The 19,151-nt window shown below is 32.4% G+C and overlaps 1 protein-coding gene across 1 annotated transcript; it reads right to left on the bottom strand.

The window, feature by feature from the left end:
• Positions 1-12,352: 12,352 nt before the first annotated feature.
• On the bottom strand, positions 12,353-13,623 carry LOC115978913 (extensin-3-like). Its single transcript, XM_031100829.1, has 2 exons — positions 13,254-13,623; positions 12,353-13,223 (listed from the first exon to the last, which is right to left on the bottom strand). The coding sequence occupies exons 1-2, from the start codon at positions 13,578-13,580 to the stop codon at positions 12,678-12,680; spliced, it is 873 nt and encodes a 290-aa protein (XP_030956689.1). The 5' UTR covers positions 13,581-13,623; the 3' UTR covers positions 12,353-12,677.
• Positions 13,624-19,151: the final 5,528 nt, after the last annotated feature.

Raw genomic sequence — 19,151 nt, 5'->3', positions numbered from 1 at the left:
AATGAGGACGGGTGACATAAAATAGATAGTTACATTTGCACCATTTATGCAAATCATATCCTGAACGGATTTTTATCTTTTTGTGTATATTATATTGTGTATGGTATAATAAATGGACACTTTATGCAAAAATATATAAATGCGTAAAGTTGTTACAAACTTAGGATATATTGAATTAATAATTAATTTTATTAGTTGCGTCTCCTCATGTTCAAAGTACTTAGAGGTTTAGAGGAGAAAAAATTCGAGTTGCGGAATTAGTAGTATACTTTAATTATCTCTAAAAAAAACAAATCTAATTAAAATGTCAACTTAAAATCCATATATATCTAAAAAAAAATCTGAAAGCTGAAATTTAGTATTTATTGTTGCTACGCTCTTATTAAGTCACATCAGTAACCACGCTATTATTTCTATTAATAAAAAAATTATTTTATTTTCATTCTTTTTCTATTAGTGTTTTAAAAATTTCTACTTCAGCTTCCATAACACCCATGACTCCCTTTCTCCACTGTTTTAAAAATCCCATATAACTTCTTTAATGTTTGAGACTCTCCATCTCCCCATTTCTTACCTCTTCCTCTCCTCATTGAATCCAACCATTTCATACTTGTTAAGTTGCCACTATCCCTATAAAATCAAAGAGATCATGTATAAACAGTTAGATGTTCTCTATCTCTCTTAACTTGAAGAGGAATAGTTTTGGATTTAACTCTTGCAAAAAGCACAAGACCAGTGGTACGAGAACAATGTTTAAGATTATTAGCTCTCTGCTTCCTCACTCTAAAACCCAACTTTATATGTCCAATCACATTACACCACCTAGCTAATAATATCCTACTTTCATTTCAATTTGACACACTCTATCTCTCGCTGAGGCTTAGTTTTTATTTGATGGTGATCTATGGTTTTGAGGTTTTTTGGTTGTGACCCACAAAGGTAAACTCTTTTTTCTTAGTCGGTGCTTTTTTGGTGGTTTTGTGAGGTTTTTTCGTATGAGTTTTTTGAATTAGGTTTATTTATATGGTATGTGTATGCACATTTCCTTCAAAGTTGTGCTCTTTGCTGTGATTTTGTGGTTGTGTTCTCTTTTTGCACCATGTAATATTTGAAATTTTAAGGTTTTGTTTTGTGGGTATTTGAACTTTGACCTCTACATGAGGTATTTGTAAATGGGTGCCCTTCAAAAATTTCAAGAGCTGTTTTTTTTTTTTTATATTTTGTTTTGTTGGACTGCTTTGGTTTTGGGGGGTTTAGGTTCATAATTTCCTCTAATTTTCATAGATTATTCATTAAAGTTTTGGTCTTTCTTGCGATTGGGTTCTTTGTTATTGATTTATATTGCTCAATTTTGTTCAAATTATCGAATTTTGGATTCCTTAAACTAGGTTTATATGCAAATCAAGTTTCGTTAGTTATTCAAAAAAAAAAAAAAAAAAAATTCAGCTTTTGCTAGTTGTTAATCTTGGATTACTTTTGAAAAAGAAAAAGAAAATAGATTACTTAGTAACAATGCGTTATAGATAGTGTGTAAAATTAGAATATGTTTTGCTTCCTCACTCTAAGTTTCTTTGTATTCATGAGTATGTAATGTGATTGGAATGAAAGTCCAATGCATATGAAATGTTTTGCCTAAGCCTAATGCGTTATAGGCTTCCTCTCTGAACTATTATAGGCTTTCACACATTAACAATCTATATGTCCAGTGCGTTATAGAAACTTAGGTTTAGAAATTCTTGGTGTATTATTTCCAACAATTTAGGTGTGTTCTTTTTGTAAACACACGGGCTTACTACTCTTTTGGGAAATTATAGCAGCATTTTTATTTTCATTATCCATATCATATTTGAATAAACTATCTAAATATTTTGTGAATCTAATGCATTATAATAATGATAATCAAAGTCTTTTCTAAAACGGTTCATTAAATATAAAAGTTATCAAATATTATAAGAATGACTCTTTGTTTGCCTAGGTAATAGGTAATAATTCAAACGTATGATTATATGAGAATATTATCTATTGGTTTAATTAAATTAAATGACAATCAACTGCCTCCACCATTATATCAGAAAAAAAAAAAAAAAAACAAACGTTTAAGGTTTTAATTTTTTTATTATTAATTATTATCAATAAATCACAATAATCATTCAAATAATAGTTACATTCTTACTATATATGAAAATATATAGTCCACAAGTATGAGATTAATATTCAACAACACAAAAATTTACACCATGATTTGTCTTCTTTTCATTTTTCTACTTTTATTATTATTAATTTTATTATGTCAATTTGAATTCATTGTTTAATTTTTGTAAAATCCATGTTTACTCTACACTATATTTAATTATGAATTTTCTAGGATATGCTATATATTTTGATGGCTGATTCAAATGATTTCTTGACAAAATTTTGTTTGAATAATTTGATAAGTTGTGTTATATTTCTTTGATTTTTTTTTTTTAGTAATGGTAATTTATTAATTTAAGCAGTAAAAATTTTCTTTTGACAATTGACAAAATGATCCTTAAAGAACTATCATTATAAATTTTTTACAATCAAATAAGTTTATCCACAAATGATCGATCATTAATAATATTCCTACACATTGTGTAGGTCTGTGGCTAGTTATCAAATGGGCAATACTAAAAAGTTATGTTTCAGTTGTATAGTTATTGTATGCATCACATATATTGTACAACGTTGACAATCATGCATAAAAAAATTATATATATATATATAAAATAAATAAATAAATAAATAAATAACTCAATTAGTAAGTGGTTTATCACAAGATCAATCCAACTTATTCTCATTTAAGCAAACACTTTAACAATTACAACCGAAATGAGTTGATAATCCTAAATAATCACACATACCAAGGAGAGAGAGAGAGAGAGAGAGAGAGAGAGAGAGAGAGAGAGAGAGAGAGATTATTGGTGAATTTATTGCAAAATTTTCCTTTAACCCATCAGGCTAATGGGTCAACCCTTCTTTTCAAAGGTAAGAAATTCCTCTACCTATACTCACATTTTCCTTTAGTTTCGAACATATAAACACGTTCAAGTTTAATTTTGTCAAAATTAGAGCCTTGATGTTAGGACATTTTTAAGGGTCCGCCCAACCTTTTGCCGCAAAACCTGGGAGAAAATGGCTTTTACTCTTATATTTTAAAATGGGAAATGCCAACGAGTGCCCTTAGGGCACTGGTTAAGAATCTAGTTAAAGAAAGTTTTTATAGGAAAAGAAAAGAAAAAAAACAATTAATGTTTTGACAGCTTTTTTCATTTCCCATAAAAGTGATGTCAAAACTTTCCTAAAATGAATTCTTAACTAATGCCCTAAGGGCACTCGTTAACATGACCCTTTTAAAATATCTAGCACAATTTCTCTATTTTGAAACAATTAAACATCGTATCTTTGTTTTAAAACTTGATTTTCTAAAAATCGAATTTCTCATAGAATTCTATTTTATGATTATTGAGTTATAGGTAAGTTTTTACCAATGTTATGAATACCGTTTCGGAAGATGTTTCGGTTTGTCCACTGGAACGGAATATTTCAATACCGGCCTATTTTGACATACCGTTTTGAGTTGTTTCAGGGTTGCAATATATATATATATATATATCAACAAAATTTCCAAAAAATAATAAGTAATTAATTACCAAAGTAACCACAAATAAGCAAATAATAAGGTAATTATTCCTTTTAAAAAATTTTATTTATATACTATTAATTCGGTGCCTTTTTTTGACAATGTGTGTGTGTGTGTGTGTGTTTTTTTTTTAACAAGTGGTACTCCTATTTTTAACCATCAGCTCATGTTAGATTTTTGCCTAAAGGACACTATTTGCCAGAAAAGAAAAAACGTGTCACTATTTGCTTGGGTGCCCATTTAATATTTCACTTAGCCCCACCTAAACCCACCTTTTTTACTTGAATAGAGCCCCTAGTTTTCAAATTCTCTACCTCTGTATTTTATACTTTTATCTTACAAGGTACCACACTCCCTCTGCCACCCATTCTCTTTGTGCTGCAAATATGTGAACATTGTGAAAGTCGAAGTTTCATGAGTAATCCACCTCAAGCTCAAAGAATTATCAAAGGTCACCTTCAGTTTTTTACCCCTCTCTCTCTCTCTCTCTATATATATATATATATATATGTTCATTGTTGTGAATTTTTTTGGTTATATTTGATGCTATGGGTTAGAATAGAATCAGTGAAACTCAACACTATTGCATGTAATGATGAAAAATATGGTTAGATTGAAGAGGAAAAAAAAAATAGCCAAATTCATTCCGGCCAAAAATGGCATTTCGGCTGAAATTATCCGAAATTGACCGGAATACCCGAAACTGGCCGAAATTTGATCCAAGGTGGAACATAGTTATTCTTGTTCCGGTTTGCATACCGGTACGAAAAATTCCGCCCATTTTGGCCGGAACGAAACAGAATTCATAACATTGATTTTTACCACACTGGAGGAGCACCAGTAGTTTTTCCCAATTTTAAAAATCTAGGTGGAACTCGATTTTACTGAAATTAAGTTCTAGGAAAAAAACTTACCTAAAAATTGATAATCATAAAATCGAGTTATATTGAAACTCGATTTTAAAAAAATCAAGTTAAAAAAAAGGACATAGTGCCTAATAGTTTTAAAACAAAAATAATTTGCTAAATATTTTAAAAAAATAAAGACAAAAGCCCATTTCCCCCAAAACCTGTCCATTCTATTACGGCCATATTTGTTGTGGTTGGGAGAGAAGATTAGGACCCATTGGATTATCATTTTTACAAATAAAAAACTGTTTAAAAATCCCAATAATAGAATATAGTGTAAAAATAAATTTTTTTTTTTTAAATTATGAAACATTTTCTCTAATAATCTATATATATATATATATATATATATAAAACTGAAGCCTTTGCTAGCTCCACAATTTTCCATGTCACCTTCTTTTTTTCTTTTTAACGTTTTGTTATATTAGAATTTATCAATTTAACTCTCCCAATAGTATACAATAATACAACTCTCCCATTATCCTTCACGTCACTTTTTTTTTTAAAAAAAATTCTTTTTAACGTTTTATTATCTATCTCTCTATCTATATATATATATATATATATATATATATAACCCTACCCATACCCAGTAAATTTTTTCTTCGTACTCTCTCAACACTATCTCTCAAACGCAAACTCAGCCCTAACAAAACCCACGATCAAACTCACTCCCATCTCCTTCTTCTTCTTTAACTCTCTTATTCAATGCAGCTCCCTCATTCTTTTCTCAGCCACAACTCCTCTAGCTAGTGTCAATTTTGATTCATGGTTATTTTGTTCTTGAGTTTTTATCATCTAGGCATTGATTATTTTTTGGCCCCCTTTTTGGGCATTTGATTTTCAAGATTAACTTGAAGAATTTGGATCATTTTCCGTTTCTGATGTTGGACGAATTTGGATCCTTTTCTATTTCTGATGTTGGACAATTTTTCAGGTATGAAGAATTCTAATCTGATCTTTTTCAAGTTTCAATTTTATTTGATTGATATGGGTTAAAATTCAGATTGAAATTGGTTTAAATGGAATAGAGCCTCAAAGTTATTTGATTTTCAGGACTGACTTGAAAAATTTGGATCCTTTTCCGTTTCTGATGTTGGATGATTTTTCAAGTATGAAGAATTCCAATCTAATCTTTTTCAAGTTTCAATTTTATTTGATTGATATGGGTTAAAATTCAGATTGAAATTGGTTTAAAAGGAGCAAAGCCTCAAAGTTATGTTTTAATTATATGTCTTCAATTAGGTTTTCTATCGATTTAGGGATTTCAAATTCTACAGGTTTTGTAAGAATTAATGGTTTTTTTTCTGTGTTTTTGAAAGGCCTAAGAGTCGGCTTGATGATTGATGTAGATTGTGGTTTCAGAATTTTCAGTGATATGTATGGGCTGTGTGTTGCAGATAGTTATGGGGTTTAATAATAATTTTAGGCACGGTTGATTTGATGCTATATAGTTATTGGGTTTTGTTTTAGAAAATCTTCTGTTTTGAAAGACTCTTATTGAGTGGGTACATGTTGTGACCTCATATTCTTCATTGAGTTTTCATGGATTCACAGATATCATAGGTTAGATTTTAGGAGTTAACATTTTGAATTTGTATTTTTGGATTTATTCTTCCACAAGGTAAAACCATTTTCCTTTTTGTTTCAATGAATTTTTATAACCTATATATAAAAAAAGAAGTAAGGAACTATGTAGGGCAGTATATATACTGATAGTTGCCACTGTTACTCCCAAATTCTATGGAACTATGTTTTGAACTCTTGATTGAAGCTTTTAGGTAACTGCTAGGCTCCCTTTGATTTAATTGAAGTCGTGATTATTTATTTGATATTTGGTTTTTCAAATGGGAGTTTTTCAATTTTTTTTGGTTTCTATTTTCTGCTTAAGTATCATTCTTGGTGTGAGTAGAGTGTTCTTGCTGTTTCCACTATTACTGTCAATTCTTTCATCTCTCTCTCTCTCTCTCTCTCTCTCTCTCTCTCTCTCTCACACACACACACATATTTATATGTTATTTTTTCACCGGGAAATTGATATTATTATCCTGAGGACTTAATTGGGATTTATGTATTCTTTTTCAATCTGATTAGTGGTTCCATGTTTCATAGTCTAATTTGTTTTCGTCATATCCTCTATTGTTTAGGCTGTTTCTGCACAAGCATTGCAGGGGAACCACTATGGACTGCGGTTCAATGCTCACCCATTCAACACTAAAAATGGTTTGCTTTGTTCTCTCCAATCATATTTATGATTCATGTATAAATTCAAATATCTTTTAAAGTTTTATCTAGGAGAATTGTATCAATGATGAGTTCAAAGCTAAGTGTGTAAATTACATGATATGTCATGTGTGCACTACAAAAAAAAGGTTCTATGGCCACGTTTTTAAAACGCGGCCATATGTCAAAAAAACCTGGCTATAGCCTATAGCCGCGTTTTTTTAGGCCGCGCTTTCTAATGTGGCCTAAAACCTGTGACTATAGGACTGACGGTCCTATGGCCGCACTTTTTAACCGCGGCCTAAGGGTCTGGTCTTAGGCCGCGTTTTAAACGCGGCCTAAGGTGGTGGTCTTGGGCCGCGTTTTAAACGCGGCCCAAGACCAGGACCTGTGGCCACGTTCTAAACGTGGCCATAGGTCCTCGTCTTGGGCTGCGTTTGAAAAGTGTGGCCATAGGACCTTTGTTGACAACTATAGGTGAAAGCTATAGCTGCGTTTAAAAACGCGGCTATAGCCCTTTTTTTTCCTTTTTTTCTTTTTCCTAGCCCAAATGCCTTAAGGACCTCCACACCTGTTTTCTAGTACAGTCACCACAAACCAAGCCCTCATTAAACAGTTTTAATCTTGCATTAGTCTCACATTTACTATAAAAACTTTGAAAGTACATACATAGTAATATCTCTTGCAAAGATAAAATGCAAGAAAGGAGGGCAATGAAAGTACATACATAGTACTCACAGTGCACTTTAGATAAAATTTGTGGTGAGGACTATAAAATTTGACATGCCAAATTTCTTGATTAGTATCTAATCCATCCTACAAAGCGAGATAAAATATTTTCATTCAATAAATCACCATGGATGATCTTTGAAAAAAATACGCAAACTTCAATATGTCTATGTTTAATCATGATCTCCTCCATCCTAGATTAAGTATCCCTAGTTTCATTTATTTAATTAAAATATAATTAGTCTATGAATTATGCCATTAGATTTCAGTTTCATCCTTAGGCTCTATGCTAGTCTTCCAAAATCAATATTTAAATATTTCTATTTATCTTGTGTTTTTTTTTTTTTTTACCAGAATTTTGTGATTTAAGGACACATATATAGTAAATGTGTATCACATTAGCAATTACTGTTCTCATATAGGGCTAATAATGATTAAGGGTCCAAAATCATATATTTCCAAAAGGACATTGTTTTGGTGTAATAAACAGTACGAATTGGACAAAATGACTTCATTAGTCATCAAGAGACACACAAAATGAAAATACCCATATTAGTAAGTGCTCATTCCACTAGAGCTTCACTCACAAGGAATCCCAAAATAAAGTTATAATCAATATTTTTTTTTTTTTGATGAGTAAAAGTAAATTTACAGTTATTATCAGTAATTTAAGGCTACAGTTAATTGTTTGCAGCAAAAAAACACCTTCAATTTGCCCTCAGGTGCAAGTTAACCATCTCAAGTACACCAAATGAAAATGACAGTAGATTCACCAATTATTGGAAATTTACAGTGTCAAAGGAACTAAAGACCATTTCAAATAATTGGCTTTTAAGCTGATTAATAGAAACTACACTAAACTCAAGTATAAGGAAAAGAAACTGACATGAAGATCCAATGAAGTGCTCAATCTTCTCATCTATTTTCTTTTCAAGTTCCACATCTCCACATTGCACCTATACAACAGGAAAGGTTGCATTAACAAGAAATGAAATTGAAGGCTTAAGCTTCAACCAATCCAATGAAAAGAACCATATAGAATAACACTAACAAAGACTTGATCTAATCAAAGAAAGAGAACAAATGTAAAAAATACCCATTACACGAACTGATGCGTTGCAGGTTGTGGTGGGAGGCGAAGGGTTGCCGGAAGCGTCGCCAGATGGTGCGAACTGAAGCATCGCGAACGTTCTGCCAGATGAAGCGTCGCGATCGGCGCCAACGGCGACGTTTTAATCGTCACCATCGGTGCGCCGTCGCCATCGACGTCGATCGCCAACGGCGGCGCTCAAGCGTCGCGATCGACGTCGATCGCCAACGGCGACGCTCAAGCGTCGCGATCGACGCTGATCGCGACGCTTGAGCGTCGCCGTTAGCGATCGACGCCGAGCGTTGGCGACCGGCGCCGATCGCGACGCTTCAGCGCTGGCGACCGGCGCCGATCGCGACGCTTCAGCGATCGGTGTGGGTTGCGCTGGCGATCGGTGTGGGTTGCACTGGCGATCGGCGCTGATCGCGACGCTTGAGCGTCGCGATCGGTGTGGGTTGGAGTCTCGGCGTCGCCGTTGAGCTTCATCGGCGACGGTTGAGCTCAGCGGCGACGGTGCTTGTGGTTTTTGTGTTTTTTTTTTTTTTTGACCGAAATGGCTCTGGGTTTGGGGTTGAAATGTTTTGTGGCTTTGGGTTTTTTTTGGTGTGCTATTACTATTGAATGGAGGTTCTTAGGCCGCGTTTTTAGCTCAAAAAACGCGGCCTAAGAATCATTCTATGGCCCCATTTTTAAAATGCGGCCACAGTTAAGGAAAAGAAAAAAAATTTTGCCAAAAAATAAAGTACGGAGGTCCTTAGGCCGCGTTTTTAGCTCAAAAAAACGCGGCCTAAGAACCCATCTATGGCCCCGCTTCAAAAACGCGGCCTAAGAGCCCGTCTAGAGCCACGTTTTTAAAATGCGGCCATAGTTAAGGAAAAGAAAAAAAAATTTTGCCAAAAAATAAAGTACGGAGGTCCTTAGGCCGCGTTTTTAGCTCAAAAAAACGCGGCCTAAGAACCCATCTATGGACGAATTTGGATCCTTTTCTATTTCTGATGTTGGACAATTTTTCATGTATGAAGAATTCTAATCTGATCTTTTTCAAGTTTCAATTTTATTTGATTGATATGGGTTAAAATTCAGATTGAAATTGGTTTAAATGGAATAGAGCCTCAAAGTTATTTGATTTTCAGGACTGACTTGAAAAATTTGGATCCTTTTCCGTTTCTGATGTTGGATGATTTTTCAAGTATGAAGAATTCCAATCTAATCTTTTTCAAGTTTCAATTTTATTTGATTGATATGGGTTAAAATTCAGATTGAAATTGGTTTAAAAGGAGCAAAGCCTCAAAGTTATGTTTTAATTATATGTCTTCAATTAGGTTTTCTATCGATTTAGGGATTTCAAATTCTACAGGTTTTGTAAGAATTAATGGTTTTTTTTCTGTGTTTTTGAAAGGCCTAAGAGTCGGCTTGATGATTGATGTAGATTGTGGTTTCAGAATTTTCAGTAATATGTATGGGCTGTGTGTTGCAGATAGTTATGGGGTTTAATAATAATTTTAGGCACGGTTGATTTGATGCTATATAGTTATTGGGTTTTGTTTTAGAAAATCTTCTGTTTTGAAAGACTCTTATTGAGTGGGTACATGTTGTGACCTCATATTCTTCATTGAGTTTTCATGGATTCACAGATATCATAGGTTAGATTTTAGGAGTTAACATTTTGAATTTGTATTTTTGGATTTATTCTTCCACAAGGTAAAACCATTTTCCTTTTTGTTTCAATGAATTTTTATAACCTATATATAAAAAAAGAAGTAAGGAACTATGTAGGGCAGTATATATACTGATAGTTGCCACTGTTACTCCCAAATTCTATGGAACTATGTTTTGAACTCTTGATTGAAGCTTTTAGGTAACTGCTAGGCTCCCTTTGATTTAATTGAAGTCGTGATTATTTATTTGATATTTGGTTTTTCAAATGGGAGTTTTTCAATTTTTTTTGGTTTCTATTTTCTGCTTAAGTATCATTCTTGGTGTGAGTAGAGTGTTCTTGCTGTTTCCACTATTACTGTCAATTCTTTCATCTCTCTCTCTCTCTCTCTCTCTCTCTCTCTCTCTCTCTCACACACACACACATATTTATATGTTATTTTTTCACCGGGAAATTGATATTATTATCCTGAGGACTTAATTGGGATTTATGTATTCTTTTTCAATCTGATTAGTGGTTCCATGTTTCATAGTCTAATTTGTTTTCGTCATATCCTCTATTGTTTAGGCTGTTTCTGCACAAGCATTGCAGGGGAACCACTATGGACTGCGGTTCAATGCTCACCCATTCAACACTAAAAATGGTTTGCTTTGTTCTCTCCAATCATATTTATGATTCATGTATAAATTCAAATATCTTTTAAAGTTTTATCTAGGAGAATTGTATCAATGATGAGTTCAAAGCTAAGTGTGTAAATTACATGATATGTCATGTGTGCATGTAGTTAGTGAGAATATTATTTCCTTAGGAATTTTTAGATATTGATGTGAAAGCCATCTTAGTAGTTGTGTCTCTATTTAATGCTGCTTTTATTTGCTTATCCCACTTTTAAGACCATTTTTTTAAAAAAAAAAAAAAAAATAGTTTATTACATACCATGTGTTGGTTTTAAAACTAATGCTTGACGGGTAGTTTTATGTTATTAATATGTTACCTAAACTTTTGATGATGGATGTGTCTATTTCAACAAATAGTTTCTAATGGATAACAAAGTATACTTGGATTAGCAACCTATATACATCTCTTTATATTTTTGTGATCGGTTACATTAAGTAACAACCATATCTTAATATCAATTATATACCATTTTGTTTTGAGTTGTCTTTCTTTGTAGTTGGATTGTCATCTCTTTTAGCTCACTGAATGTTAGATGTTGCAGGTTCTTTCTATTGTCATGATCCAAGGGGAAATGGTGTTTATTATCATCCCAAATTATTGTCTACAATAGCCAGGATTTCAGTGCATAGCATATTTAAAGAGTCCAAATTGAAGTGTTTCAATTATAGGAGAGAGTCCCTTTTTTTTTTTTTTTTAATTTATATATTCTAAACTGTATTCAAATCAAATTCAATAAATTGATTGATATGCTTTTTTATTGCTATTTTTTTCCTAATAAGAAGAAGAAACATAATGGAAAACTTTCATTTGTTATATATTTTTTTTCTTTTACCATTTTTACAATAGTTGATATTGTTCAATTTTCCTTTAATCAAACGTGATTCCAGTTTTTGAGTATGTTGAGTCATATTATGAGTAGAAAGCCAGCCTATATATTCATTTTAAAGTGAGTTTTTAAGCAAAGAAAATATATATTATTTTTCTCAAATTATTCCGTGCATTGCACGGGTTAGCGACTATGTACAATCAAAGTGGAAGAGACAAATAGTTGTTAACATCTACTTACACAATAATTTTTCCATGCATTGCACGGGTTAGTGACTAGTTGTTATTAGAAACATGGTCCCAAAAGGTTTTCTTTTTAGGGTAAAGAAAATTAATGAAAGTATCATATTTATAAGTTTTCTCTTTATTGTTAGACACAGCCAAACATGCCTATCTTACAATAGACAATTCATTACAAGTTCACTACCTAGGTTACTTTTGATTAGAGAATCTATACACACACATATATAACGGGTAAAAATACTTGTGTGCATAAAAAAATAAAAAATAAAAAATTTCATACCATGAAAGTAGCAAGTCTATTGCACATGCATATTTTACAAGAGTTTATTTTAATATTCGAGGTAATACAACTTACTTATTTTTTTTTTTTGATATTGAGAGCTACCCACCCTTGGTGGATGGGGGTGCCCTTTAACCCAAGGACGAGGGGCAAGCTTGTGACAGACCAACAGCCACCTCTCCCACCTAGCTGGTTCCATCATACATTCAACTACTTTAATGCCCCAACTTGGTTACAAGCTTACGTTACTAAGCTCGGCATACAACTTACTTATAAAGCCACATAAAAGTAACTGGGTAATAATATAAGGGAGAAAGGACTAATAGAATAGACCAGTATCTCCAAACAAACCTCCCAGCTAGAAGCATGGACTTGAGGCTCAACTATTTTATTAGAACACCACCGTACTTCCTAGCAGCTTCTCTACTATCGATGGTTTGTGGCTGAGATATTAAGTTGCCATACCGCCTTGCAGCTTCCCTATTATCAATGATTTCTGTATAGGTATCTCTTTTTGGCACTGGTTTTTGGATCGCTGGTACTCTGAACCGAGGAAAATTGCTATTCTGCTTGTCTGATTGAGCTTGATTATATCCATGGCCTTTCGCTGGCTCTGACTTATATCCGTAATCTCTCAGTGGCTCTGGCTTATATTCATAGTCTTTGATTGGCTCCACCTTATATGCATACTCTTTCACAGGCTCAGGCTTATATTCATAGTCCTTGACTGGCTCGGCCTTGTATCCATAGTTTTTCATCGGCTCGACCTTTGCTGGGGAGCTATTTTTGTATCCATGGTCTTTGACTGGCTCAACTGTTGGTGGGGAACTATGTTTGTATCTATAGTCTTTCATCGGCTCAACCTCGTACCCGTAATCATTCACCAGTTCATCTTTTGTTTGAGCACCATGTTTGTATCCAGAGTCTTTCACTGGATCGACCTTGTATCCATTGTCTTTAGTTTGCTCAAGCTTTGGTAGGGAGCTATGTCTGTGTCCATAGTCTTTCGTCGGCATGACTTTTGGTGGGGAGCTATGTCTGTATTCTATGACCAATGGTGCACAGACCTCCTCAACAGCTGTCTCAACTTCTGCAACATACCTCTGTGCACAGTTGTTGGAAGTTTCCAAAATGATTGGCATCTTCCTTACCTCTGCAACGACAATGACAGGCTGGCTCAAATGATCAGATTCAGATGCATAGCTTGGTTTGCTCCATTCATCAGAGCGACGTGGAAAACCACTCTTGGTGGCGTTGCCTCCATAAGCATAACCATACTTGGCCATCACTAACTTTTGAGTGAGTTTTTTTTTTTTACTCAAAGAACTCTTGGACTTCTTCCTCAGTTTCTATAGTTATCGTAACTTATCCTTAAATACAGAGATAATATTCCTATCTGCGTGATAATTGATATGGTACAAGATTCAACTATATTGCATTTGGCAAGAGCGTATACACTGCTTTTCTCATCCACTTTCATCGGATTCCCTTCAAGCTGTTCATTAATGACAAAACAGTTAAAGAATCATATTCTAGCCTATCCATGGATTATGATCTCCATTAGATTAATTCTCTAGAATGAGATCTTGTTTTCTTCAGATAACACTTGGTCCTGTCCTCTGTGCGGATTGCCTCATGAGTCATATCTACCTTAAGAGAATATCTTTGACTCCATGAAAGCTAATGTGACCTTCTTTCATGTTTCAGTACAATGTTGATGAGATTAGAGACTCTGATCCATTTGGATATAACTTATTTTTCAGAAAATTAAAAATTAAAAACAATAAAAAGATAATAATAAAATTTACCATTCACATATGATACTGTTCATTAGCCTGTTTATATTGTTCATTATCATGAACAGTGTAAAAGGCGTTGAAGAAAAAAAAAAAAAAAAAACGCTGAACGCAAATGCGCAATACAAACATACACTCAAGGTTTACAATCAACACATACAGTAGACATAATACACAAATTAGTTGAGTTTGGACCCCGCAAACCAGAATTATAGCTGTATCCTATTCAGTTCTGCTAGCACATATTACTCAGAAGAAAAGCCACTCTTTAGAAACACTGCCTGATTGACTGCAAAAAGCGCTTCCCGGCCACACGTACCGAAATTGCCCAAGAACATATTACTCTATGTTACTAACTTCATGATCTTGTATTCGTTAATCTTATAATTCTGAATAGAATTTCTAGTCATCTACAAACCCCATTTCCAGCTAGCACATTTTCTATATTATTTTTCTTTTAGTGATATAAAATTTGAATCACAATAATCACTAAGAGAGAGAGAAGCCCTAGCTTCATCTTCACATGCTTTTGGTAGTTTCCCATAGCCGGAATTGGTAACCAAGCTGCCTATTACATCCCGCCATGCATGTCATTGCATATTTTGAGTCACTTGATTTAACAATCTACTCAAATAAAAACACAGCCTGTGAATATACTTTTATTGAGTAGTTTCATCTTCTTTACATCAGCTTCTAATTTTCTGGAAGAATGATGAATGATAATTAGTCATTTGAAGCCTGCAATAACGTGATTGACGCCCAGTTATATAACAAAAATGTTGGTATTACTTGGCTTCGTATACTTTTTCTCTAAGCGATCCATCAAGGATCAATTCTACATTGTGTACTACACCTATATTCTGCCACTACAAAAGCATTCTGAAGAATCAAATTCATTTAAAGTTCCCTCGATCTCTTCATGGTAAAACATTTGGAGTCACTCACATGGAATCCATGCTTGTGGTGTCACTGTGACCCATTGTACATCTTTGTTATGTGGATATTTTCCAACCACGTAGCACTAACGCGCAGTTGTAGCACATTCGGAAACTTGCTTATTATTCTCTATTTTCAAGTGTATTTCTAGTGGATCTGAGTTAAACAGCATAATTAAGCTTTATAAATTTCCAAAATTCTTTGATGTCTTTCTTCTGGGATAAGATGGTTGGGAAAGGACACTGATTCAACCTTGTCTACTAGGATGAGGGGTAGAAACGTCTCCATTTCACTTCAAATAAACAGAACCCATTTCATAGTTAAAATTTTATTTTTGGATCTAACAACATGTATTTAGGGGCATTGGTTACATTTTTAGATTTATAATATTTAACTTGAAACATTAATAAATGAGAGATAGGCTATCATTTTCAAATTTAGAAAGGGACTAATAAAAATGTTTTATGAAGTCTTTCTTTATATTTTAATGAAATTTTGTAACCAACTTGGTTGTAGTTTAAGACTACAATTTCACTCAATATCTTTTTATTGAAAGTGAATTTTGACAAATTCAATAAATTACATTTTCTTCTTATATACTTCACCTAGCAAAATTTCCACAAGATCAAAGATAAATAGCTATGTCATCAAAAAAATGTTTAAATTTCAAGTTTTTGTAGTCTAAATTTATACATAAAAATAAGTTTATATATTATATAGTAAATAATATCTTATTGGCACAAAATTTAACATGTGTGTTAAAAACATAAAGAGTAGCTAATCAAGTTTGTAGCCAAACTTTCTTCTTCTTCTTTTTCACTATTCTGGCTATGGATTGATAATTATTATTATTATTATTTTTTTTTAAATTTAGAAGTGGATGATATTTACGTGAAGTTATAATTTTTATAAATGTTGTTTATCATTTTCGTCATAACTAGCTAGATTAATATAAGGAGAATATCTTTTTAACAGATTTTTTTGAATGAAATGTAGATTTTGTTTGTTTTCTTCTAAATTGAGGATGAGGAACATAAAGTAGGCAATCATGCCTGTACTAACATTCTGTTTGTTTTGCCATTTGTTTAGTAGCGTTCTTGAAAATGAGATAGAATAGTTTCAATGGTTTTCGTATTACCTCTTAAACTTCTTAATTTAGTGTGATATGAGATAAATTTGTTTTTTGAAAAATTTTAACATAAAACAATCTCTTAAAAATAAGTTTTATTTTTAATAGGCTTTTGTGTTGAGTAAAATATTTTTCCCTTAAAATATTTTTTTTTCTGATACTACCAAACACAAGAAAATTTAAAATCATCTTCATGAAAAAATTTCCATCAAAACAAACAGAGTATAGGTTATTTGCTGGTATGTGTGATTGAACAATAAATTCAATAATTTCATTATGACAATTACATAGGGGTCGAATAAAATTTTGATTCCCCACTTTTATAAAAATCATAATATAGTATACACATTTTTTAAAGCCTTAGCCTTAGGCGGGCATGGGTGGCTTTGTTCCTGAGGCTTCTCCTCCACCTCCTTCAGCGGCTTCTGAGGCTGAGGTTGATGATGATGATACTTTCAAGGATGATGATGATGGAGATGCTAGCTCTTTCGGTATAGATGAGATGTCTACTTGACACTCTTACCCTTTGTCACTCCTGACAAAAAAGGGGGAGTAGTTTTGGATATGAACGTAGTCATTCTTAGGGAGAGAATTAGTATAAGACCATTTTGTTAGGAGGAGTGTTGATATCTGAGAGATGTAGTGAGGATTATATGTATATTTTTTCTTTTCTCTACTTTAGATACATTTATTCTTGTACATGGGGGTCTTGTGACCATTATTGACATATATTATACTTATTTTCTTTAAATGTTGATGTATGTTTCTTTCACCTACCCTTACATGTGTTGTTTCTTTTATCTCTTTATGCATATGTTTCTTATTACGTGCATGTAATATATTATTTTTGTTTCATACAAAGATGCCTTGATAAGTTTTGTTTAAAGTGTTTTAGAAATATAAGTTGTCAAAATCTACTTGCCATAAACTCTCTTCTTTCAAAATTTTTCAAGAATTTGTGTTAAGATAAATTTTATTGTATTCAACAAGTGAATATGAGTTGAGTGATTTATGACTTCTCTCATATGTTCATTTGTTTGTTATGGTTTTGTCACGGATTGCCAAAGGGGGAGACTGTTAGGACATATGTGATTAACTTGTTAGGAACATATGTCACTATTTTATGTAATTGGCTAATTATTTGACAAAACGCACTTTACTTGTATTTGAGTAGATCTATGATGTGTTTAATACTTCAAGAAATTGTGTTTCAAGATCAAGTATTGAAGCCATGCAAGTCTATCCAAGATTCAAGCTGAAAAGTGCAAGTTTATTAAAGCTTGACAGCTAGTATCTATCGTGCTTGAAGAGTTGTTCCAACCCCGTGACTCGACAGCTGCTCAACAGATGCCTATCTGTCGAGGTTTAAGAAAAACAGATTTTCAGTTCTGTTTTGACTTTAATTCGTAATTATGTGTTTGGACTTTCTTTTCTCACAACCCTAAACATATAAAATGATTATTTTAAGGGCCGTTAAAGGTAACACAAGTTGTACAAGTGTTGAGCAAAGTTTGTTTAAGCAAATTGTGATCGGAGACAGAATTTGCCCTAGTTTATTGTTCTTGTGTAGAAGTTGCTGTATTTGTGCACCGTAGAGTTTTGTGACCAAGCATTTTTTTGATCTTCATCATCTAGATGAACTGAAGAATTTTGCAGTCAACAACCTTCTCTAATTGGTGATTGAAGTAACGTATTAGGATCCGCGCAATTGGTTAGTCATGTACTGGGAGCCATGCATCAAAAGGAGAGTTTGTCACTACAAAACAAGTTCAATTGGGTATTGGGGTAAGGGTTCAACTGTAAGTTGGCATAAGGTATTTGGATTCCTTTACTTGTAACCACTTGTTTTGATAATAGTGAATTCTCAGGAGTGGTGACTTTAAAATTATCCGGTGGGGTTTTTACCGTATTGGTTTTCCTCATTCGTAAACAAATCACTGTGTCAATTTAATTTCTGCTGCACCTAATTTAATTGGTGATTTGTTTGTGCTACCACGCGTTTTGCATGTTAATTTGATTAATTAATAAACTTGGCTAATTAATCAATTAATTAATCACAAGGAGTCAATCCGTTTTTGGCCTATCATAAATAAATAATGATTAGTTAGTAATAGTGAAATAAATAAAATATCAAATATCCTTATTATTAGATGGTCTATTATAGGATTAATATAAATCATGACCATTCAAGTCAAATAAATCAAACAAATGACCAAAAAAAATAAGAAATATATCCTAAATAATCACAAAAATATGCTTGTGAATTGTTTTTTTTCCCCTTCTTGTTAATCATATATCTTATTGTGTTTCATATGATAATTGAAAATTTTATAAGAAAAATATTAACACATTAATTTTTTAATTTTTTATTTTATATAACTAAGTTGTTACAAACTTAGGATATATTTTTAACAAATTATTTTATCAATACCAAATTAAAAAATCTAACCTTTCTCAATTTTTTTTATAAAAAAATTTAACTAAATATGTCAACTAGAAATGTGTTAATAATATCAACAATCAAATTGGTAATACTAAAAAGTTATGTTTTAGACATATAGTTGTTGTATGCGTAACATATCATATGAATGATGTCGATTACTTTTAAAATCAAAAAAATAAATAAAAAGTAAACTGATAGGATTTTAACATAGAGACAAATCACAAACTCTTTGAAAAAGTCATAAGAACTTTTAAAAGATAATGAGATAAGTTATGCTAATATATACAATATCTTTTATAGAATAATTATTATTTTTCTTTCTTCTTTTTTCATTTTGAGAAACTCCGTACAAAAGCTACTTTTGATTAGAACACATACATACAAACACATATAACGCTTAACAATATTTGTGTGCATGAAAATAATTCATGGATGAAAGCATTAAGTCTATTGCTAAAGCATTTTACAAGAGTTTATTTTATTATTAGAGGCAATACAACTTAATTATAAACTCACATGCATATATAATAGTAATTGCGTAAATAGAAGGGAA

Source organism: Quercus lobata, chromosome 3 (assembly GCF_001633185.2).
Source record: "Quercus lobata isolate SW786 chromosome 3, ValleyOak3.0 Primary Assembly, whole genome shotgun sequence".
NCBI classification, from domain to species: domain Eukaryota; kingdom Viridiplantae; phylum Streptophyta; class Magnoliopsida; order Fagales; family Fagaceae; genus Quercus; species Quercus lobata.
The sequence above is the reverse complement of the archived record's forward strand: the minus strand, read 5'-3'. Positions and strand labels throughout refer to the sequence as shown.